General features: G+C 42.7%; 2 protein-coding genes across 2 annotated transcripts; one reads left to right on the forward strand and one right to left on the reverse strand.

Annotated features, from left to right (window-relative positions):
• Positions 1–6,188: 6,188 nt before the first annotated feature.
• LOC118227767 (L-lactate dehydrogenase A chain-like) lies at positions 6,189–13,980 on the forward strand. The gene is made up of 8 exons (XM_035418629.1): positions 6,189–6,296; positions 8,180–8,317; positions 9,186–9,303; positions 9,914–10,087; positions 10,618–10,791; positions 11,314–11,431; positions 11,823–11,946; positions 13,211–13,980. The coding sequence occupies exons 2-8, from the start codon at positions 8,189–8,191 to the stop codon at positions 13,373–13,375; spliced, it is 1,002 nt and encodes a 333-aa protein (XP_035274520.1). The 5' UTR covers positions 6,189–6,296; positions 8,180–8,188; the 3' UTR covers positions 13,376–13,980.
• A 425-nt stretch (positions 13,981–14,405) lies between these two features.
• On the reverse strand, positions 14,406–25,705 carry LOC118227766 (tumor susceptibility gene 101 protein-like). The gene is made up of 10 exons (XM_035418628.1): positions 25,290–25,705; positions 24,652–24,739; positions 22,767–22,832; positions 22,405–22,568; positions 21,515–21,641; positions 20,592–20,655; positions 20,329–20,423; positions 18,317–18,519; positions 17,870–18,109; positions 14,406–16,536 (listed from the first exon to the last, which is right to left on the reverse strand). Exons 1-10 carry the CDS (start codon positions 25,332–25,334, stop codon positions 16,447–16,449), a joined length of 1,182 nt encoding a protein of 393 aa, XP_035274519.1. The 5' UTR covers positions 25,335–25,705; the 3' UTR covers positions 14,406–16,446.
• Positions 25,706–26,027: the final 322 nt, after the last annotated feature.

Raw genomic sequence — 26,027 nt, forward strand, 5'->3', positions numbered from 1 at the left:
CAAAATGGTAAATGAACAAAATCACAGAATTTCTACTCTACCAAGACTGCAGAAATTTCACCCTATCGATTGGAAAGTGGATTGTTCACCTAGGCATACAAACCAGCAGAAGACACTCCATCCAGACTTTTCTACTCTTTGAAGCAAATGAAAAATATCAAAACATTTTTTTTGTTTTGTTTTTTTTAAGTCTCTGTTACTTTTTCCCAGGCTACCTTTATTGGGTTTGCCATTCTCTCAATTAACACCCTGGATTTAATTTGAGAAAAGAAGACAAATATTAAAAGTTGAAGCAAAAAGTGTAAATATTTCAATGCATGCCATGTGTGAGCTGAACGAAGGGAATCTAGGCCAGACTTTGATCTGCATACTGGAGCGATGGGCGGGAGATAAGCTTCCATCACGCTCTGCTGAAATATTCACACTCGGCATAAACTATTCATCGGCTTTGCAGTTATAATCCACTGCGAAAAAGACAAAATTTATCCACACAGAAAGTGTTCTAGTTTATCATCATAAATGGTCATAAAGTTACAAATATTTTGTGCACCATACAATGTGATTGTGAAAATCACATGTATTGTATTAAAATATTTATGTAGTCATAGTGTATTCTGTGATGTACTATATGTCTGCATATTCACCTACAGCACTCATTTACAGTGAAATACCCAAACTTGCAGTCCAAGGAAAGTGCTTGTATCTCTATGAAACCTCTTTCATTGATATGGGGGGGATTGGGGAGAGTAGGAGAGTTTTTGATGGAACTGGGATGTTATGGCGGTGTAGGAAATGCTTTGGGGAAGTGGGGAGTTTTGCTGGGAGAGGGACAGGGCCGGCCTGTGGCATAAACGCTCTATGTGGTTGTTTAGGGCCACAACCGCTAGGGGGGGACACACGACCACGAGGGGGGGCCACACGATCCAATGTTTATCTATGGTAAATAACGTTATCTTCGTATTTACGTTATTCATCCCCTGAACAGCAACAGAACATTTCATAACAATGTAATGTAGGACGGATTTTACCAAGTAAACCGTCCTCCCCCCAGTCAGCAGAATCCACCCCCCACCCCCCACCCCCCACCCCCCTCGACAGACTTGTTAAGGGCCACCAAAATCCTAGGGCCGGCCCTGGAGAAGGATGCGTTAATTGGTAGGGGTGTTAGTAGAGTGGGAGGTGTTTAGTAAGAGATGGTTTTTGAGGGATGGTTCTGGGCATTCTCAGGCCAGAAACCGCTCCAGCTATGATATGTGTCTGATTAAATTCACTTCTCATGTAAATGAGCATTTTAAGGTTACCTTATAGGTAAGATATAACAGCTGGCCACTAGAGGGAATTGGTGAGCTTATGCTTGTTCTGTTGATCCAGTATTAGGTACACCACCTTCTCTCATTTGCAGGAGCCCTGTGTCACACGCTCAGGATTTCCATCCTTTCCTGACTGTCCTTTGCCCTGTTTGTTCTCAATTGTGTTTGAGCTCTGTTTGATTTTGTTATGTTCAGTTTGGTTTTGCTCTGAAAATAATTTTGTTTATGAGCAGACAGAAAGTCTTAGAGTGCCATATTGCGGGGTTGTGTGTAAAATGATGACAGACATACACACATGAACCCGCACACACTTCCCTCAAACACTGCAATTCAAAATTTTCTTACTGTTGCCTTCATCATTTTCAGTTTTATGTTAAAACTACCTGTACTCCAAATTGTCCAATGGTATAATAAATAACAAGTTATTCTAAAAGGGTTAAGCAGGAAAGACCTGGAATCTGCATAACTTTTGCGTTCACATGATTAAATGGGAGCTCTCCATGTCTGTTGGCTGCGGACCTGGCAACAGACACATCACTCAGAGTAATTCAAACAACTCTGGCATGAAATGGTGGAACAGGGGTTAATGGGCCTCATTCACTCTCTTAGGGCATCAGTCAGTCACCAAGGCAGTATAAAATACAACTGAATCACAGTGGCAGGCTATTGCTTGGCTAACTGTTTTCTGCTCGGCTGTATTATCACAGTTTACACCTTCATGTATTACGTGATCTGTGCCTGCAGGGCTTTCAATCTCACCATTTTAGTGACAGTGCTCTTCATTCCCATTAGCCATCAGCCACATCCGCTCACTGTCGCTAATTGGTCTCAGCAAGGAGACTCTTGGCACTGCAGTTAATATGGCTGGCGTCAGGCTGGAGCTTCTGCTGATGAATGCTTGTTCTAACGTTTCCATAAATGTGTTTTGTTAACCAAAAATCCACGGGTTTATGAAAGGTAAGACAGCCCTTATTCTCCAGACTTGGGTAATTCCATTCATTTTCCTGTTTTCAAATGGAGATTTTTAGTCTCAGTAGCACATACACTCCCGTTTTTACGCTTATTTCAGCCAAACCTGCTAATCAACAATGCTTGAGGCATTTAGTCGACTGGTTCAATGTAGATGTTCTATCAGAAAAGAGGTCTGAGAACAGCTCTTTAATGTGGGAGTTTCCAAAGCAGCATCGGGACCACTAAGAGAGTTCCAGATAGGCCACATTTCCGGTGCTAAAATCACTGGCTCATTGGTCACAAACGCTGCAAACATAATCTCATGTGGCAAGGGGAACAGTGTCAAATGTGAGTAAATGGCGCAGGCAAAGAAAAATAGTGGTGGAAGTCAAAGCAGGGACAGACAGGCACTTAACAGAATACTTGCTCAATACCCCAATACAACCTCAAAAATTAGCACAAAATTAACTGAACACCTCTGTGACCCAGAAAATTTCTGCAGAGATAGTGGACCGTCGCGCTTCATGTGCAGTGTACACGTTGGCTGGTTGGCACATCTGCAGCACAATGACGTTACTTTAATTTATTACCACTAGATGGCGCCATGTTACCACGGCAGTTGGAAGGCTAAATAACTTAGTCGAATTTTGTTGCGAAGGTTCCGCAGATTAATTTAGTCAACTGATCAGGCATAAGTGAATGGCGACCGAAATTCCCAGACTTAATTAAGATACAATGACAAGACCTCCAGCACTAAAGCGCACAATGCAATTACAGAATCAGAGAGTAATAAATATATATTTTTTTTAAATGGCCAAATATGAAAAATGCTTTTCAGTTAAATATTGCCTTTTATAAAACTCTAAGATTAGCTAGCAACTGATTTTTTTTTAATTTTTATTTATTTATTTTTTTTATATGGGTAGAGTTAAATAAGCAGCCATTACAATAATTGGTTTAAATAAAAATTACGAACAACAGAGTTCTCAGCAATTCTCATTCCGGAAGCATTTGTATCGCTGCAGTCCTTCCCATCATCAGGGCAGTCCAGCTGCTCCAGGCCCATGACTTCGTCATTTCACTGCAACACACACGTAGGACACAATGCCCAGCCAAACTACAAATCCTCTAATATCACAGACGCAATAATGTGAAGTTGAATGTAGAGTTTGCCTGCCTAACCCCTCTCCAGCACATTAGTGAAATATAGTCATAAAATCATGGATTCTGGTTCTACGGCTTACCTCAGCTAACAGCCAGGGCATGGGAAGTCACTTTTATCTGCATTAAAACTCTATGGCCATGTGAACACCCCCTATCTACTTGCAGGACATGATTCGATCCTGTACGCCTGCTCGACCACTCCGCTCTGCAGCAGCAGGGTGCCTTGCACCCCCTCCCACCTGAGCAAAGGGATCACAGAGCTTCTCCACCCTAGCTCCCCAGTGGTGGAACGAACTCCCTGTCCCTCTTCGAGCCTCTCCCTCACTACCCATCTTCCGCCGTGGCCTGAAGACTCATCTATACCAGGACTAACTACCATCACTCTGTATATTTCACTCTAAATCCACCATTCATCCATTAATTAATTAATTAATTAATTAATTAATTAAATGAGATGTCACAGTTTTCACTTGGTGTTTCTTTATGCAATAAATGCTTAAGTTCCTCTTTTTAAAGCATTCACAGAAAGCCCAAAAGCCTTCAGTGTAATCGTTTTATTCTCTTCAGCAAAAGATAATAAAGGCAGATTTATTTGAGGGTTTTAAAAAGTTAAAAGTAAATTAATAAGGTGAATTACACCTTGTATTTCCCGTTGAGTTCTTTAAGCAGAGTCAGGGTATGCAGTAGTTAAACTGAGCTAAAGGCACATTTCACACTGATATAATTTAATACAATGGAAGATTACCAGGTGAAATGAGATCCTTGGGTTGTTCAAGGCCAGGCTTGACACAGCTATGTGTGTGTCTCAGACTGTTGGCAAAATGATGAGTCAGCTCTTCTTTTCTTTATTTTGTTCTTACTAATATAAAGTCCAATAAAGTGGAAAAAATGTAGAACAATCCAATCTAGGTGGCTAGACATTGGAGTGTAACAAAATTACACTTCCAACAAATTTCCTTCCAACACATATACATCTTTTATCTGTACAATCTTCAGGTGCTAGTTCATTTCATTGTATCCTTATAAGGTGCACATACATAAATCCTTACCGTTGGGCAAACACAGTTCAGATTTAATGTTCTTGAATATAATGTAATATAATGGTCCACTGGGATATTTATATGCTCAGAGGGTGATGTTGGGTGATGGTATAATTCTTCAAGGTTTATGGTGAATATATGAGCCATCATGTAGTTGGATGGATATGACAGTGAGCTGTGTAATAAGGACAAGGGGACTCCAGGTTAAAGGGAGTCTTTAGCATAAAACCACCAAGCATTAATTAAAAGAATGTCTGGTGAATTCACATAACACATGTGAGTGCTTGGTGGATTCATAAAGCGCATATGAATGCTTGGTGAATTCATGTAATACATATGAATGCTTGATGAATTCATACACCATATAAATACTTGGTGAATTAATATAACACATATGAATGCTTGGTGAATTCATGTAACACATATGAATGCTTGGTGAATTCATACACCATATATGAATGCTTGCTGGATTCATCCGCCACATGAATGCTTGGTGAATTCATATAACACATATGAATACTTGGTGAATTCATATAAAACATATGAATGCTTACTGGATTCATATGCTGTATATGAATCTGTCATTAATGATGATTTTCTCCACATCACAATCCTGCATTGTTTTACTATCTCCCACTATGTTTGATGATTTCTCGAATCCTTAGTCTCGAAAACATTAAATGTTCAGTCAGCCTCCTGCAACAGCTTGAAGGAGCTTTGGTATGCAGTGATGTTCAGCTAATGGACAGAATGTACCTCTATTTATGTACATGCACATACCATCCCGTCATGGTACTGACAGCAGTGTTATTTCTGTAGAGCGCAGCACTATAATTAGAGGCTGTTTACATGTGTGTTACTGCAGAGAGCTTTTGGCGCAGCTGTCAGAACACGCTGATGTATATTTTTTTTCTCACAGTATCGTTGATAAGGTAATCAGAAGCAGCCTTGATCAGCGAAAGTCTGTTAGACTGCATGAGTAAAACATATATGTTTGGATAACAGCAAACATCTGGACCCGGTGTTCAGTACTGTGACTGTGAACCCGCTGTTGCGCATGGCTCTTTGTGAGAATACAGCAGTACCATTCCCGGCTCCTTCAAAGAAATGCAGGCTGGCATAGATCAAGTGGACAGCCATCACTGATTCCTCAATAAACATTAAAAAATAAACATCTTTCAGCTTACCAGTGCAGTAGATACAAATCACCAGGCTATGGAAATCAAACATGCACATGACCTGGACACAGGAGTTGATATGTGCAAAAATATTTTTTAATAATTATCCACACTCGAATTGGTGTACATCTATGCATATAGTTGAGGATAACTGATTTTGGCAAATTACCTAATTTCTGTTGGAATATTTTAAGTGCATGATTCCAAAACTAGAGCAGCATAAATTAATTTGATAGAAACTAAACAGAAATTCATTATCATAATTTCATAATTGGAGCAAAAGTGTTTCTGGTCTCCATACAGGCTGTTATGATGTCTCCTTTATAACCTAATAATAAGAATAATAAACAAACACATTTTGGATTGCAAAATAGGGTGTCACGAGAGGTCAACAGTAGAAAATACGTGAAAGTGAAGCTAGCAGAAGTGCTCAGGCATCAGCGTGTCCTGCTCATCTTTCTGAACTTGGAAGAGGTCACGCCTGCACTGACTTGTATGTAAATGATGTCGAGTCTGGTCTTTGCAATGCTTTAAATACTGAGTGGCTCCGCCTGCGTGAACGTTGCTGCGGGATAGCCGAGTCTAAGGAGGAGCGTCCACTGGAACACATTCCGTCTCCGCAAGGTTCTCATTTCCAAGTTAAAGAAAAAAAGGTGAGGGCAAATAAATGAATTTAAGAATAACTGTTAAGATACCGCAGCAGCATCTTCAAAACGGTCACCTAGATGCTCTAAATTATTTGTTGGCTACATATAATCATGTAACATCAATAGCTGTTCTGTTTCAAATCTGGATGGGCTCTGGACTCGTAAAACGACCATAGGTTCTGTTGGGAAATGACTTCGGTCCGTAGATGTATTTTTTCATCAGCCTGGGTCTTATTTCCGTAGTATTTTCCACAATTCCTCGGTATTTGATTTTTCTCGTTTAAGTAATCTGAGACTAATTGAACATGGATTTTTACACTTGTACAAGAAAAATGTGAGCTAAATGATTGTGTTCTGTTTATTGCTAGAGTATGTGTAGCCTAACTTTACTATTGTAGTTGTAGGGGCTGAAGTGCAGCATACTTAACAGAACGTTGTTAGCAATAGAGCATGCTCAAATTGCATCACTAAAATAAAACGCAGTTACCATATGTCCGTTTTCATTTTTTAAAAGTTTGTTTTGGTACAATATGTTGAAGGCTACTTTGCGAGGTTCGAGTCTTTGATGAACACCTGTCACTGATGTTGCCCGGGAGGAGGAAGAGAAAGAGCGATGGGCCCCAGCACTGTTGACTGTGGCCGTCAAACACCTGATTGCAACAACTGACAAGAACTATAATCTTGATCAATTGGCATTCCAGAATCTGTACATTGTAGCGCTTTGTTTCTCCGAGCATTTGGCGATATGCTCTTAAATACGTAGTATTATGCAAATAACACAATTGACTACGTTAAGGTTGACAGTTATCTCCATCTTTATTAGGCCTATATGAAAATATTTTTGTCATCCTCGTGCTATATTATGCGAGGGGCTGGGTTGTTTTGTAATATTAAGGGGGTTTGACCGGGCTATCACCCGCGCAAATTACGAGACGGGACAGTTTATATAAATTTAATAGCATCATAATCTTGGACCATAATGGTAACCTTAGAGGAAAGCGTTATTTTGAGAAGAAATTTGCTTTCTGGTTTAATTGCCTCAAATGTGCACAGGACTCTGTAAATTAAGTGTACTGTCACATTTTAAAAAGTTCCAGAAACAGTTTGTGCCAACAATTTCACTTACGCAGTAGGTGACAACCAGTGGTACTGGATAGGGTGATTTGTATGATGGCATTATTGGAGCAAAACAACTGAGCACCTGTGACAGTGGAATTTGTAGTCACAGAGAAAAATGCTTTAGGAGTTGCAGACTTGTAGAATTTTTTTAATCTCCCACAAACGCAACACAACAGCTACACCTTCTCAAATTCTTCATTGCAGGTGCACAAATCCTATTCTACGAATCACAAATTAAGAAACTCATACGCTCACATTTTTGCTACAGTTGCTGCAGTGAATGTGGTGCAAAACAGTCACACATCGGTATCAAAAAATGCAACTTGTAGAATTTTTTTCTACAATGAACAAATTCTTCATTGTGTTGTGTTTGTGGGAGAGAAAAAAAATTCTACAAGTTTGCAACTCCTAAAGCATTTTTCTCTGTGAGTACAAATTCCACTGTCACAGGTGCTCAGTTGTTTTGCTCCAATAATACCTTTATATATTTGGGCAATAACAGGAGATGCTACAGATTGGGAAAGGAGTGAATAGCATCTGTGAAACATCTACAGGCTTCCTGTTGCGCAATGAAGGATTTTCATTCACATAGCATAATGAATTCAATTATTTGCAAATATCCTTAAAAATGGTGTAATGGCATTCCAGCTGTCTACCTCAGTGTGCATTGACTGGTGATCTGATTGCTCTGCGTTATCCAGAAGTGCACACAAAAACAGAATGGGACACACAGTCATACGAGTGCCATTCACTCCTACCTTTCCCCCCAGCCTGTCACCATGGCATACACGTACGACAAGCTGATCTCTCATGTCCTGAGGGAGGAGCCCGTTGGCTCCCGGAACAAGGTGACGGTAGTGGGCGTCGGCATGGTGGGCATGGCCTGTGCCATGAGCATCCTCATGAAGGTGAGTGCAGTGGGTAGGGGGCTGGGGGATAGAGGGGGGGCAGTCTGACACAGAATCCTAAAGCAGAGACTTTTTTCTTCCTGAAGAAAGCTGTCACAATAAAAGTCATTTTCTACACCCTAACGCAACCCCAAGGAGAGAATATAGGTGTACCTGTTGCTGTTTCTTACAGTAAAGTTGTACTTCATGAGGGCCGCACAGTCGTTCAGTGGATAGCACTGTCACCTCACAGCAAGAAGGTGCTGGGTTTGAATCCCGGCCCGGGCCTTTCTGTGTGGAGTTTGCATGTTCTCCCCGTGTACTCTGGGTACTCTGGTTTTCTCCCACGGACTCAAAATTAATTACCCATAGGTATGAGTGTGTGAGTGAATGGTGCGTGTGCCCTGCGATAGATTGGCAACCTATCCAGGGTGTATTCCTGCCTCTCGCCTAATTTACGTCCGCGACCCTGACCAGGAATAAACGGGTATAGATAATGGATGGATGCATGTACTTTCTGAATGCTGGACACTGGGGATTTTTGGTCCTTCACCATCATTCATATTAATTTGTATTTAGTAGAATTTCTGGTGCTGAAGTTAAGCAGTGTGAAACAGCTCCACCCAGAAACAAAGATGTGATGGTAGTGTCCTGTGTGTGATGAGGGGTATCATAGTATTGTGTGTGTTAGTGTGTGTTTATGTGAGATGAGGAGTATGGTAGCATTGTGTGTGTGTTGAGGGGTATGGTCATATTGTGAGTGTGTTTGTGTATGTGTGTGTTTGAAATGAGGTGGTGTGGTTGCAGCACTGAGCATATTTGTGATGAGGTGGTATGATGGCAGTACTGTGTGTACATTTGTGATGGTAGTGTTGTGTGTGATGAGCAGGAGTTGGCAGATGAAGTGGCCCTGGTCGATGTGATGGAGGAGAAGCTGAAGGGTGAAGCCCTGGACCTGCAGCACGGGGGGCTTTTCCTGCGCACGCCCAAAATTGTAGCCAGCAAAGGTGAGAAAGTCCAGGCTGTCACAGGGTGTCCTGGGGGGGTACTCCTGGGGTGCAGGATTGCTCTGTGTACCTGTATCAGATTCACAGAGGACATGGGCACAGTTTCCCCTCACTTTCTCATGCACTTATACACTCACATTCTCTCCAACAAATATATGGTTTATTTCTCTCAACTTATGAATACCAGAAGCAGTTTCACCCTACTCCAGATGCAAATGAACCGAGAAATGCATGAATGCAAGACAGATCAGTGGTAGAGAGTGCATGAGGCGAGAGCAACAGGCATCAGAGACCAACACTAGGAGTTAACTGCCTGCACCTGCAAGAATGAACAGCATGCAGGGGAGAGCAGTATTGAGAGTGCGGCATTATTATTTGTAATGTTGTGTTAAATTGATTGGGAAAGATACATTTTAACATATTTACATAAAACTATTATCTGATAGCACTATAATAATTTTGCAAAATGAAGAATGACTACAGTTCAGGATGTGGCCATGATCGTGGAGAGAGAAGCATTATGAGAGAGCAGTTTCAGTGTAGGGAGAGCAGTATCCTGCAGCGAGCGGCTGCTTTCGTGTCATGTGACCTGCGACTTCCTGTCCCTTAGACTACAGCGTAACGGCGAACTCCAAGGTTGTGGTGGTGACGGCCGGGGCTCGCCAGCAGGAAGGCGAGAGCCGCCTCAACCTGGTGCAGCGGAACGTCAACATCTTCAAGTTCATCATCCCCAACATCGTCAAGTACAGCCCCGACTGCATCATCCTCGTCGTCTCCAACCCAGGCAAGCAAGAAGCGCTCCGCCATCACACTCTCAGAAGGAAGGGTTATTTGACCCATCTCCAAAGTGGGAGTCTTTTTAGTTCTTTATGGCACCCTCTATGGTAGGTGTGAAAGGAGTGAAAGCTCCCAGATTGAATGATTTTTTCCTGACGAATAACACTTGAACTAGATAGGGTTCCTCTATGGAGACACAGAGGAGACTTTTTGAACCTTTTTTTCTGAGAGTTTATGGCCTCACTTTCAAAAGATGAGGAGGGCATGGGCGGAGCATTCAACATCATGACACATTTTGGATTAAGTCACACTTCATCAAATCACTATTAATAATCATTAACCACCTCAAAGTGAGGCTGGGCAGGGACAAATGCCTACAAGGTTATACTTCTAGAGCTCTTGTGGACTGTAAGTCTATCAGAACTGACCTGTGTAATTTAGTTAATTCAAGGTTGGGGGGGGGGGGGGGGGGTTAACTGCTGAGCCACGTCCTGAAGTGAGCAGTGAAAGTAACATTTGGGTTTGGACCCCTCTCAGTGGACATCCTGACATACGTGGCCTGGAAGCTGAGTGGGTTCCCCAGGCATCGCGTCATCGGCAGCGGCACCAACTTGGACTCCGCCCGCTTCCGCTTCCTGATGAGCGAGAAGCTGCACGTCCACCCCTCCAGCTGCCATGGCTGGATCATCGGAGAGCACGGAGACTCCAGCGGTGAGTGTCTGTCTCTCTGTCTGTCTGTCTGCCTGTCTGTCTGTATGACTGTCTGTCTGAGAGCATGGGCACTTGTGTGGTGAGTGTGTTTGTCTGTCTGAGAGCACGGAGACTCCAGTGGTGAGTGCCTGTCTGTCTGGCTGTCTGCCTGTCTGTCTGTCTGTATGACTGTCTGTCTGAGAGCACGGGCACTTGTGTGGCGAGTATGTTTGTCTATCTGAGAGCACGGAGACTCCAGCGGTGAGTCTTTCTGTCTGTCCGTCTGACAGAAAGCACAGATTTCAGCAGGACGTCGGTCTGTCTGTCTGTCACGAAGCACTCCAGTGTCAGTTCGCTCATTTAATGTCCACTCTCATGGGCCTATAATGGTTCAGCATTCTCCTCAGTCAAGCGCAGGACCTGTGTCATTTAACCACACAAATCCTTTGAAGAATGTAAGCTGTAGATCCAAATATATAATGGATTTGTACTGAAATGTTTTTCCATGGAAACTGTCCAATCAGCATGCCTTCTTCCTCACAGTGCCCGTCTGGAGTGGTGTGAATGTGGCCGGTGTCTCCCTCCAGAAACTGAACCCAGAGATGGGCACAGATGTCGATCAGGAAGACTGGAGATACGTGCACAGGAAGGTGGTGGAGGGGTGAGTCTCAAATGAGCTCAGCCTCAAACAGGAGTCAGTTCCTCAACTCCTGCCCCTTACGCAGCTGTAATCATCTCAATGTAAACATTATCAAACATTAAACCAAAAATGATTTGATTATTTTGTACAGATTTTGTGCAAAGTTTAGATTTTTGTGTTGTTACTGCAAATTAGTGGATAGATGGAAAGGGAACTAGTTTGTGTGTAAATATCACAGTGCTGTGAACTAACATCAAATGAAATTATTATGATATCAGATAGTCAGCAGACTTCAATAGAACACTTAGAAATATAATCAAGATGTTTCTCAACTATTTTAACACAAATTAATTTAGACAGCAGTAAGATGACAAAGCAGATATACATATTGCTGTTGTTCATTCTCTACCAGTGCCTATGAGGTCATTAGGCTGAAGGGCTACACTTCCTGGGCAATTGGGCTGTCTGTGGGAGACCTGGTAGAGTCCATCCTTAAGAACCTGCGCAAGGTGCACCCAGTGTCCACGCTTGTCAATGTGAGTATTTCCCAGTCTAGCACTGTGCTTCAAATAACATTGTCTTACCAGGAGATCATACAATGCAGAATCACTGCTGCTCAGGTTTGGTTTCAGAGTGTTTGCAAAACTTTGATTATGACTTCTAATTTCCTCACCGCACGGTTAACAAAAAAAGACTCATAAGACAATCTTGGTACCCAGATGGTGTATTGCTTTTATGAAAATATAAAAAAGGCTAACTTTTTCTAAAGATTGGGTCACTCCAGGAAAAGTAACTGAATTTCATACAGAAAAAATAAAATTTATAGGGTTTTTTACTGCTGTAAATGGAGAAAAGGGTCACTTTTGACCCAAGGCCAATACAAAGTAAGTTAGTTTAACCAATTCAGAAGTCTCCAATTCAGAAAAACCCGAGTCATATTTTCTTGAAAACATTCCTGCTTCCTCTCACATTCTGTAAATTTATTCCCCTGGGACTAACTTCACCAGTGACTCCAGTATACAGAGTTTATCACAGAGGGAGACACAAAAACAATGCAGCATAACCTTAAAACATGCAAAATGTAATGATATCAGCTGGCAACATCCCCCAGAGGAACCTCTCGGAGAACCAAGATTCTTAATATATGCATAACTTTAAAAATCTAGCACTGAAACAAAATATAATTGTTCCACCATACCTTCTCTGTGTAATCTTCTGCGCTGCTGTCCGTCGCTAATCCTGCGCAGCAGTAGTGCTTTGTTCGGGTTGGAGTGAAAACCTACAGGACAGTAGATCTCCAGGAACAGGATTGCGCAGCCCTGCTGTACAGTTTATGATCCTCTACTGGCTCAAGCGTGTGGACGCACTCTCACAGGCATCACATACACCTGTGCGCACATACACATGCACACAGACACACCCAGTACACACACACAGAAAAAACCCCTTCGTACACAAACAGACCGGTCTCACACACACCCCATTCTCACTCCCACATATGCGCACTCTCTCTCAGTAAAGCCCGTACTGACCACGTCTCTCTCTCTCCATGCCCACAGGGCATGTACGGGGTGAAGGACGAGGTCTTCCTGACCGTGCCTCTCTCTCTCTCCACGCCCACAGGGCATGTACGGGGTGAAGGACGAGGTCTTCCTGACCATGTCTCTCTCTCTCCGGGCATGTACGGGGTGAAGGACGAGGTCTTCCTGACCATGTCTCTCTCTCTCCACACCCGCAGGGCATGTACGGGGTGAAGGACGAGGTCTTCCTGACCATGTCTCTCTCTCTCCACACCCGCAGGGCATGTACGGGGTGAAGGACGAGGTCTTCCTGAGCGTGCCCTGCGTGCTGGGCAGCAGCGGCCTGACGGACGTGGTGAAGATGTCCCTGAAGCCCGAGGAGGAGAAGCAGCTGGTGAAGAGTGCGGAGACCCTGTGGGGTGTGCAGAAGGAGCTGTCCATGTGAGACTGCACCTCATCGACCACACCTCGACCTCCGCCCCAATCGCACACACACCTAAAAACAGCCCTGCTCTTCATCCGGTTCCCCCACCTGTCCAAGCAGACCTCCGGACAGAGATGGGCCGTTTCTGTACGGGCATCGAACATCCTGGCGGATGTGCTTCTCTCTTCTTCCCAGGTCCATGCATGAAAGTGAACTTTTAAACACACAGCAGGTAGAGGTGGCCCAGCGAGCAGGATGGGCCTCCATTTTGCAATGGGCCTCCATTTTGGATTTGCCGTTTTGTGTTCAGCAGAACCATTCCTGCAGAGCCCCTGTTCCCATCACAGCAGAGGCATCCCGTACTACAGAACTCCAATCTAAGCCTGTGTTTCAGTGTGCAAAACTAACCAGCAGTGTCATTCAATGGGACAAGGCCTTATGAACAATACACAGGGTAACCACTTCCCTCGCTTCAGTTTTAATACATGAATTACATTTGCTTTTAGCATTAGCAGCAAACCAGTTTTGGAGCAACAGTTCTTGACTTCAATGTGAAATCTTAAGCATTATTTATGGCAGATACAAAGCTGTATTTTTACAATAAAAATATCTGCAGTAATCTGGCAGTACTGTGTTTCTGCTCTCCATTGATGTCCCTTGAAAGATGCAGTTTATCCTGAAGGCCTTTGTTTCTGAAAAAACTTCACGGACAGTGCATAGCAGGCAGGTTCTGCACTGTACCGTCTGAGCTCTGACCAGCTGCATTAGGGGTCAAAGGGCAGAGCTTCACACAGTAACAATATCTGCTTGTACTAACTCCATTACATAAACATGCAGCGGATTCCCAAAGGACTGAGTGGCCTTCTCATGCCTGCATCAATGTCACTTACAGCAGCTGGCAATAGCTGTTAGTCAATGGCAGCTGAAGACACCAAAAAGCAACATTCACATATTTCCTCTCAAACTGGCTGCCGTTCACATGGCAAATCGCCTCTTCGTTGTGTTCAGCTGAATGCAGTTCCACAGGGATGAGTAACTACAACAACTGATATGTGCATGTGGAAATTTGTCTTTATTTTCAAATTAAACCGCCAAACTAATGATAACATTTTACAGCTCCTTGAAAGTGCTTCTTAACGCAAAACTAAAAATTAAACAGAAAAATAACTTCAATATTCACTGAAATAAGTTAGCCTGGAGTAAGTTTGGAGTTGTGTTTGTGCATAATTCTGATTCAAAACAACACTGACAGTAACTAAGGGAAAACAAACCTAATTAAATGTACATAATATAAGAAAAAGTAAACGGTAAGCTGGTGGTGACTGGCAGGGAACAGAAATGCACTCGTTTATGCCTCCAAATGTGTATTTTAATGCATACCCCATTCTTTAACTTCCATAAGACCCAGAGGACTAGGCAGTGCAGATGCACAGATTATACATATACATATTTAAACCACACCGAAGAGCACTTGAAATGAGAACATCCAGACATCTATAATACATACATTATACATACATAATATATGCCTTACTTCTGAATAGTAAGAGGGATTCTCAGCAGTGAATCAAGAAAGGATAAAAGGAAAAGCATAACAGCAGAAAACTCACCCCTGTGTAAGACCTTGATCAGTGGATTCAAATCCCCAAATAGTGCCCAGACACAGCAACAGATTTCCCCACATAACTGCAGGGGTTTGGCCTGATGTTGTGTAGAATGATGGTTATTAACAGACAGTCCAGACAGGCTGTGATTTATCAACTAATGAGCCAGTAGGGAGATGTGTCCGACTTATTGAGTCTGTGGGAGGTGGTGTCTGCCACTGACTCAAGCAGTGGACATACCAGTCTAAATGAATGTGTGTGTGTCCCTCTGTATGTCTGTATAAATTAGTCTGGATTGACTGTCAAATGCATAAAATGGCAACAGAGGGTAGAGCATTCAGCAGAAGGTGATGTCAGTTTCTTCACTTAAAGATCAGCCCCGTAAATTCTGAAGATTAAAACTCAAGAGTCATCCATGTTGGTGCAGTCCTACACACAGTAGCCATTTTGTAAGAGACTACACAGGGATGTACATCTTCAGGAGCTCACCCCAGTCAAGCTGAAAGGGTAATGGCTTACTTGTATTTTTAGCTCAACCTTTCCTATGTTACCAGTATATGGCCTTTCAAACTAAAGAGCAAGAAGCCACTTTACTGAATGTCAACTATGCAGCGCAGACACCACATACAGCTCATATCCCATCACATCCTAGTACTTCCTTTTACATAACACTAGCTAGCCTGTATTATTATTCTAACATTGTATCTCACACATCAGTGATGATGCTGTCCGCAGTTAAATCATATTTTACACCGGCTCTTTTTGGAAACTCTAAAGACAAAGAAAATAAAGACAAATTCTCCCAGCATTATTTCTTTTTGGTGTGCACCCTCTACACTAAAATCAGAGGATATCACACATGAAAAAGCCGTAAACCATGCCTTTATCTGAATATGCTGTTCACAGTTTGATTATTCACATTCATACCTTAACATTTTACTTTATACACCAGTTCCCATTCCCCGTCATCACATGCTAACATTGTATTTCTCATATCATAAGCTATGCTATTAATGGTCATGGGTCAGCCGCTATGCTAACGCTACCCTGGCATGTGTTTGCAGTCTTAAGTGGACTCTGACAGGAAGATGCTTATATTACAACACCAAATACCTGGCAGAGTTTGTGATCTGGAAGATTATTATGAGCAAACATGAAGCACATACAGATGTAATTAACTGTACAGGTCTCTGACATCTGGGCTGTCTAGATTGATCTCGGAACTTTTCTCTTAGAAAAACCAGAGGAAACATATCAACAAACTGCTTTTCTTGAAGATGATTCTCTGGGAGAGTGTGCAGTGTTTGTCTGTGTGTATTTGGCAACACAGCCACTAAGCCAATAAAAAGGCAGCACTCTCATGCTCTTGAACTTGGATTTACAGAAAGGTGGCATAAAGAGGACATAGAAAGTCATATAAAATAAAAATGAGAGGGGTTTGTGTGAGAGGAGGATCCCACACGAGGGAGAGGGGTGAGAGGTCAGAGGTCAGTAAAGGTCGCTGAGGCCGGCTGTTTTGCGGGCTTTCTGCATCAGCGCACGCAGCTGAAACTGCTTCCGGGACAGGAGCCGCACGTGCTGTGGAGAGGGAAACATACATACAACCTTCAGACAACAACCACGCAACGCTGAGCCCATACCCACACACCCACAACAACCCCCCCCCACCCCACCACCACATACATGCGCACACACGCACACATGCACACACACCCGCAAACTCACAACAACCACCGCACGCGCACACACTCGCGCACACACGGGTCAGTTCAACACACTTTTGGACTGAATCGTCACAGATTTTAATGAGAATTGGCATGATAATTTGGTTTCATAAGAAACCCCTGGAACCAAAATTACACTTGTCTCGGATAATTATTATAAGGGAGATGTGCACAAAGATTTGGCAAATTAGCACGACTCCACAACTTTGACTTACCATATCCACATTACTATCAGTCATAGAGAAAAGCCTCTTGTATAATTCCCAACAAAGGTCTTTTTCAGCTCTATCTTTTGCATACATATTATGTTCAGCCCAAAATTAAAGGTAACAGTTTTGAGTAATTCTAATCTTGCAAGTTTATCTGCAAAAAAACATATTTCAAAATTAATTAAATTTTCACCAACGGTTATAATGACATCAGCACCTCATAAACCAGAAAATTTGGTCTTGGGTTTCTGAATCATTGCCAAGATATAATTACTTATCTGGACTGGTTTCACATCATTAATTCCTTACAATGCAGCTGAACATGATCAGCGCTAACAAAGTCAGTCACTTGCAAAATTTCAAGGCCAATATTTTTGATGGGTCTTACTTGACATAATGGCAATTGCAGTGTCTATTGTTATGTTCCACCAAACAAACACAAAAGATAGCAAGGAACCAAAAAAATGGCCTCTCAGCAAAAACAACCAAAACAAAATAGAAAGAAAACAAAAAGGGTTCAGAAAGGTATCCCAGAGGATACCCACGAGGAGCGGCAACTCAACTCAAACTGAAATACAGAGAAACAGAACGAAGGGAAATCATCAAATCTCGTAACTTGGAAAATTCTCTGTGGAAGAAACAATAACAGCCTCAAGGCAAAATCTCTCCGAATGAAACCCTAATTTGCCCAAACTTTGCTTTTAGCCCATATCTTCCTTAATAATGATCTGAGACAAGTGCCGTTTCAGTTCCATGGGTTTCATACAAGGCAAAATAAGCATACCAAATCTCAAAAAAATCTGTGACAATGTGATCCAAAAGTGCTGAATTGATCCGAACACACACACACACACAACCTTTAGACAACCACCAAGCAACAATAAACCCTGCAGGAAGTTAGAGGGAGGACAGGAGGCAGAGGAACGAGGGATGAGACAGGAAGGAGGAGGGACTGGAAATGCACAACCCTGTGCTCACCTTAAGGAAGACCTCCAGGTCAATGACACCACGTCGCAACGCTTCCCCCAGGTAGAAGATGGTGTCCTCAATGGCGTTCTCCTCAGCATAAAGGTTCAGGATCTGCTTGTAGAGGGGGGCCGTGGGTACAATGACATCATCAATGTCATTGTTTTCCGATTGGTTCTCCATTTTCTCCAGGGCAGCACTGAGCTCTTCATCCTTCCGTTTCAGCAGATCGATATTCCTGTCCACCTCTGCCTACCAGACAGACAGACATACAGACAGACAGACCAAATTAGCAAAGTATTTACATTCCTTGCAGAATGAGCAGAAGGAATTAAGGAATATATCCCCTGATTACACATGTTTTGTGTGTGTTATGCTCCCTGAATAAGGACACTCAATGTGTGCTAGTTTCAATGAATAAAGACATGGGCATGATTATGTAAGGTGACTGCTTCTCACCACTTCCTGGTCCAGGCGGGACACCATCTCCTCCAGCCTCTGATGGCCCCTCTTGAGGTCCTCCTCGGTGCGCTTCAGGGCATCCAGCTCCGCCTGCGCCCGGTCCATCTCCTCCTTCATCCTCCAGCGCAGCTTGTCACTCACTGCAGAGATCAGTGAGGCGCGGATGGTGTCCTCTCCAATGGTGCCGTCACGGCTCGGCACTGAGAGAATTAAACTAAGTTTAGATTCACCTCCAGGGAGGCCAAACATCAGCAACCTGTCACCCCCAGCACCTACGGCCTGTCACCTCCAGCACATACAGCCTGTCACCTCCAGCACCTACAGCTGGTCACCTCCAGCACCTACAGCCTGTCACCTCCAGCACCTACAGCCTGAAACCTCCAGCACCTACAGCTGGTCACCTCCAGCCTGTCACCTCCAGCACCTACAGCTGGTCGCCTCCAGCATCTACACCCTGTCACCTCCAGCACCTACAGCTGGTCACCTCCAGCATCTACAGCCTGTCACCTCCAGCACCTACAGCCTGAAACATCCAGCACCTACAGCCTGAAACCTCCAGCACCTACAGCCTGAAACCTCCAGCACCTACAGCCTGAAAATTCCAGCACCTACAGCCTATCACCTCCAGCATCTACAGTCTGTCACCTCCAGCATCTACAGTCTGTCACCTCCAGCATCTACAGACTGTCACCTCTAGCACCTACAGTCTGTCACCTCCAGCATCTACAGTCTGTTACCTCCAGCACCTACAGCTGGTCACTTCCACCACTGACAGCCTGCCATCTCCAGAACCTACAGCTTGTCACCTCCAGCCTGTCATCACCAGAACCTGCAGCCTGTCACCTCCAACATCTACAGCCTGTCATCTCCAGCATCTCTGTCCTGTTATCTTTAGCGCGAATGTTTTTCTAACACAACTCAAACCGATACAATAGTAACTGCAAGCCAAGATTTATATTATTGTATTCTACCAAAGAAAAATGTCATGACGGGGTATTTTTATCGCATGAGACTGTAAGGGCAGGTCTTAGTTATTACAATAAGTGCAGTTCAGTGCTTATGGCTCTAATGCATCAAGTGGGTAATTGGTAAAACACCAACTAATTAATGTAATAGCAATACGGTAATGGGTAATAGATTTAGAATAGGGGTACTAAAGAACAACAGCCTAAATTAAGATTGACTGGCTCAGACTTTCAGTAGTTACTGATGTAATGTCAGAGTACAGTGGTAGACAGAGGATGTCGGCTGAGACTGTACAGAGAAGGAACGGCTGGGGAGATTATGGTGTATAGTGTAACAGTGCCGAGTCAGCACTGTGAAGGTCAGAGTTAATTCCAACTGCACAGGAAAACAGCTCTTTGGGATAATGCACCCCACTCCTGTGTCTCTCTTCGGCCTAAATATAGAGGCCCAGAGGCTAGGCTACCTTAGCCGGGCCTTTTAAGACTCGAAACACCATGCCCAGCAAACTTTAGCGCCTTGGCTCTGGTTACGGTTGCAACCTTTTCCATAGGGAGCAACAAACCGCTGTAGTCACAAAAGGCATGGTTCCTGCCAGAAGGGCAAAGTTCAGGGGTCATTGAAAAGTCAGACTGCCTCTGGTGAGAAGAGGCATTATCTTGCAAATGTTGTGGCTCATTAAATTATATAACCTGCTAGGGAAGTGAAACTATAATCTTAAGCAAAATCTACATTAATTTGAACTGCCATATTATGACACTGCAATGACACAGTATTATCTACAATAACTTGTCATTCATTTGGAAGAAGGAATGCTAATTTAAGAGGAATGCTCAAACAAATATTTTTATTTGATTACCTATTTAATGATCATATTCAAATAAATCATTCAAGCACTGCTGATGAACTAGTTCTATTCTGACTACTTGAGCATAGTTCTGTGATCACCACTTTGTAGTACCAGAACAGTAATAAAACATTTTAAAATTATGAAGTCCTGTAATATAAGTAAAATGCCCAGCAACCTACAGGGCTACCCAACTTACCCACACTGGGGACAGGATTCTGGGAGCTGTAGTGAGTTGGGCCAGCTGTAGTGGGGTATGAGTTTCCACTAGGATAGGCATACCCTGGGTACCCGCTGTGGAAAAAAAGCATTACCAGAAATAAAAATGTGTTATAATGCATTTACACAACTTCATATTATCCTTTTCTGCACCGTTCATACAGTAAGTGCTGTATATAGACTTGTATTAGCATGACTACATGGATGTGTGGGCTTTGTGAGGTTTTAGAGGTGGCAGCTTACCCAGGGCTGGGAGAGTGGCCAGGGCCATAGGGGGACACAGCTGGCACCCCGGGCATGTAGGACTCTAAAGGAAAAACAGACATATCACATAGCAACCCCCAGGGAACACATACGCACTCACACATACACAGACACACATACATACCCACACACACGCATACACACCCGAACACACATTACACTCACATGGCACAGAGAGCACACACTGTACACTGCTCGCACGCACATTTCTCACATACCACCACCACCACAAAAAACAAAAACACAGACGCCACAGCAAACACAGAACACTAACGCAACTATTTCACAACAGCCCAGGAAATGCACATATGGTGCATGCACAGACATACGCCACCACAAGGAGAAGACACTCAGTGACATCTACTGTAATACAAGAGTAATACGCTCTATGTCCAGTCTTTACAAACACAGCAGTTGAGTATCCTCAAAATTGAAACACAGGGAAAAGCTTATTCTCGTTACAAACGCAGATGATGGCTCAAACTTGCCCTCGTACAAAATAAAGTTGTATTTACAATGCAAAGAGTGGACCTGATTCTTTCCATTATGCTGTTCTACAGTTCACACTTTAAAATTAAAATCAATATGCAAATTCCCTTTAAGGTGTCTGTACCGTCGTGATGTTACTCAGAAGGGCTGCAGTGAACCACAGCACAACAGCGATGTTTATTTTGATTATTCTTCTTTGCACTTCATATTGTTCAATGGTGAACAAGTGCATTTAACACCCATAATAATAGACACAACAAAACAGATTTTAAAAGGTTTATCATAAGATGCTCCTCCGCTAGTTTGACTAATACGTTGTTTGATTCATTTTAAATTTTTACAGCAGTTACAGAAGCATTACACATTGTGTTGGTGGCGTGCCCTGCGCGCGCTTTGACACGCTCTGAACTCACGGTTGGGAGGCCCAGTGGCAGGGAAAGGCTGGTAGGCGGCCTGCGTTGTGGGACGCGAGAAGACCGGAGGCTCCTCCCCAAACACCACTATCATCACCTGGATCAGCCCATACAGGTCCGACTGAGGCTAGGAGACACAAACAGGGCAGACTCATCACAACCGGCAACCCGGAGCAGAGGACACATTCAGAACCCAGAGACCAAACCACGGGGACACACTCAGAACCCAGAGACCAAACCACGGGGACACACTCAGAACCCAGAGACCAAACCACGGGGACACACTCAGAACCCAGAGACCAAACCACGGGGACACACTCAGAACCCAGAGACCAAACCACGGGGACACACTCAGAAACCAGAAAGCAAACCACTCACAAGCCGGAATCCAAACTGTAAGACAGACTCAAACCTTGTAAACCAATTCACAGGACATAATTAGAAAACTGAACAGAAACCAATCAGTACCAGGAACCCGGGCAACAGGGAAAACTCAGAACACACAACTGACTAGACAGGGCCATGATGTTGCCAACCGATCAATTTTATATTCCCTATTTATACAGAAACTGTGCAAACTCCACCTGGTCGAACACTTGCAGTTACCACAGTGCAATTTGGACAGCTTACCTAATGGCAAACAGAGTGAAATACTCCATTCTATTTACTCGATCTAACTATTTTCAATCTTTAGGATAATGTAAGGTGACATGACTAAGACACTGGGACTGACCCACACCCCTATTAGACACAGGGAAAATGACCCACACCCCAAAAAGACACTGTTGAAAGGACCCACACTCCACTGAGACACTATGGAACCAACCCACAGCCGACTGAGACACAGGAACTGACCCACACCACAATGAGAAAAGAGGAAAGTGACCCACGTGCTTCCACTCATGCAGATAGGGCAAGTAGATTTTGCCGTTGGCATCAATGTGCTTCCCAGTCTTGATCATCATGGCACTGGTGGGCTTCACAAAGCAGATGGGGGGATTATATGGGTAGCTGTCCAGGAGCCACAGGCACACCGGAATATTATAGACGTTTCCTAAAAAGAACAAGAAATAACACGGCCGTTCAATTTCCATTCCTTTCGGTAAGAACCATATAGTCCTTCAGCTGTATAAACCACCCGAGTGGCTGAGAGCCTTTTCACATTGAAATACAATAACATCTACGTTTCTCTGCAATGGGCTTCCAGCGTTTCTGTGCGCATTTTCTTTGATCAGGCAGTTAATGCACTCACCCCTGTAGCTCACTGGCACTGTTCCTGTCAGACTCATCAAGTCTTTGCTGGAGCCATCGTTAAACACTGTGGACAAAACATCGCTGAGATAATTACAAAGACAGCCACATGCATTCAGAGGCTGCAACACTTGTCAAGACTTTTACATGCTGGCAACTTAGCATGCACTAAGCTACTGATTTTGATCATTCCTCTTCAAATGTGCTTTGTTCTTTCACTGTGTATGTAAACCATGAGTGTAAATATTGTGTCAATAACTTGCACCTAGATCATATCAAATTCTTTTTCATCTCACTGGCACATTTTAGACTGCACTGTGTTCACCCTCACTGTTTCCCCTCACTACACAGTACACATTTCATGCATGTTTTTATTTCTGCTAGTTCCTTCCACCTCAAATCAGACAACATTAGAGAGGACTAGCATCATACATGCTCTTAATTCTTCCCCCCATTTCTCTACCATTTATGCAACCACATCTTCACCGTGTCATTGTCAGGATTTGAGGAGTCTAAATTAACAGGAGTCTAAATTATGTCCAAAAAACCATCTTTGGGGGGAAATACTCCAATTCACAATTTGGTGGGGGACCTTGTAAGAGAAATAACTCAAAAACACTCAAGTATCAGTTATGATTTTTGTGTAAATCCAATTTAGCGTATTTTAATGTAATACAAACCTTGGACACCAGGGGGGGCTTGGTTTAGTTTCCCTGCATAAAAACTAATGAAATGGCTCCCATTACTGTATTTGTGGGAAATTGTATAACTAAGTCTGAGATGCAGAGACTGTGGAACATAATGCTTACTGACTTGAAGGGATTTTAAGACTGAATCAAACTGAATACCTTTTTGTCTTCCATATTTTAGTGACAACTTATTTTCCTGACAGTTCATCTTACAACTGAAGGCATATGGACAACTGTCATCTAATGCACCTTGGTCCTGCAAAATCTGTAAAATCTCTAGCCTGAAAGGGAAGACAGCTGCCATGTACATCTGCAGTGAATGCTGTATATGGTGAAAGCTCAAAGCACTCAAAATGTAAGGCAATACTATCTGGACAAAAGGGAAAAGTGACTGGATTCCACAGCTTAGACAAAGTAAAAATTAAATTAAGACAAGAGTAATTTTGTTATGCAGACCTTTTAGTTGAATTGTATGGGACAGAAGCCCTATGAAACCCTGATTTGCCTGATGTATGTAATGTGCATTTTACTGTGTTCTTCATGTATATTCTTTTCACCGTACCTCCACCCACCATGAGTAATTCTGCCTCTTGCTGGTAAAAGACAATGATATGACAAAAATAAAAGTGACATGAAAGAGTAAAAGAAATTACTAAATCCAGAATTCCTTGGTATGGTGACCTAATTATTTATTTGTTTAAAATAATGCATGAAAACAAGGGTTGTTAATCTTCATGAAATAGCTCTGAAATAAAATTGCCCATATATTAACTGCATTCCAAAAAGCCTTAAAATGTGAAAGTTCCGAGAATGAATAAATGTTCTCAGCCATAATTAGGCTGATATCTTTCCATTCAGAAGTTCACATTCAGTAGGCCTTTATGCGTGAGCTACCAAAAAAAATGTTCCGAATGTCACGCATATTTTTTCCCGAGATATTCATACTTGAAAACACTGACCCCAGTGATATTTTGGATCCAAATTGAAATTCCATTAAAAAATACATTTAAGCTTATTCATATGTATAAGGAATGTGTATTAAAATGATTCCGAGTTGGTTAGGGCTGTCCTATTCATATAGAATAAACTCACTAGCCAAACAGCAGCTATTATAGTGCCGTATCAATCCATACAGACGAAACACTATCTTCCGCACACAATGAGCAGTCTTTTCACAAAATCAGGAACGTTACTTACCATATGCATCCATGACTGGTTTCAGATCCTTGTACTGAGAGGTTACATTGATGACTTCACGAACTGTCAAATCTCTGTATTTGTATTGCTGAAAATAAATCATAAAAATGTGTCACATCGTTAGCTAGCTACATTATAAAAATCTGTTTCCTAATGCTATCAGATTTAGCAGATCCTGATCATCGGAAAAGTACCTGACAACAGGTAGCCTAGCTAACGTTTAGACCAGCTGCTCTGACATTACAGTATACCTAACGTTGCCCATGTGCACTGGAATTGATAGCGCTGCGGTAGTACAGCAGCAGCTAATTTCCAGTTAACAATTTAGCTATGCATCATTATGTGAACTATAAGCACGTCAGATTGTTAAGTTTTATTTCAAATGCTTTCTAGTACTATCATAGTTACCCATTTACCTTCGTGTTTCAACAAGCTGTCGTTAGCTTTTGAACGATATTCATAGCTAAACCGTTTACTGCGTAGTCTAGCCATCTATCTAGCTACAAACAGGCAGAAATAAAAACAAAATGGCACAAGCCGGCACTGAGACAAAATAGAAAATTCTAGTTATCAGTAAATTCGCGATATACAATTTTAGCTAGCTAAAAGCTGGCTAACAAGCCTTATTAGTTGCTCACCTTGGACAGCATTTTCTTAAGCGCGCTTTCGTTTAAACCAGACATGACTTTTTAAATGGTTTTTACCGTGTATCTTAAAAAAGAAGATGATGATAAAAAAGAAGAATTCAAAAACATCACAGGCCTTTAACTAATGTGAATCGGTCTTGGTAGCTAGCCAGCCAGCTATCACCCCAGCTAGCTACCGTTAGTTTCCCTAGCCCACACTCTCATAAAGACGGTTAGACAGCACTTGTCTCTTGACACCAACGTACATCCGACGGTATCGGACTAGTTCTTCGGTGTGGATGAGAGGGAGTTGTTTAATTACTTGACTTTAAATGCAAATCTTCATTAATGCATTGAACATTTGTTTCTGCTAGCTAAAGAGATGCGAACAGGTTTGCACAGGAAGTCATAATGTGTACATAAAACAACTTCCGCAACTACTTCCGGCCAGCTGTCGTCACAGATCTGTCAGAAATTTTGGCGTTAAAGGCGAACGTTATCAAATGTGCGTACATTTACAATGGCAGGGTTGCGGCAAGGTTACTGCGTTTATGCGGTCGTACTACTTAAACAGTTATTTCACTCTTATTAGTTACATTCTTAAAATGCATATTCCCGTGTAAATCCAACTGAGTGTATCCCACCATGTTTCAGCTAAATCCATGTTGTACTTCATGTAGCAGAGTTGTGCGTGAGTGCACAAATTCAAAATATACTCGTGTATTTTTGAGATGTACCTTACGGAGTCTC

Source organism: Anguilla anguilla, chromosome 5 (assembly GCF_013347855.1).
Source record: "Anguilla anguilla isolate fAngAng1 chromosome 5, fAngAng1.pri, whole genome shotgun sequence".
Taxonomy (NCBI): domain Eukaryota; kingdom Metazoa; phylum Chordata; class Actinopteri; order Anguilliformes; family Anguillidae; genus Anguilla; species Anguilla anguilla.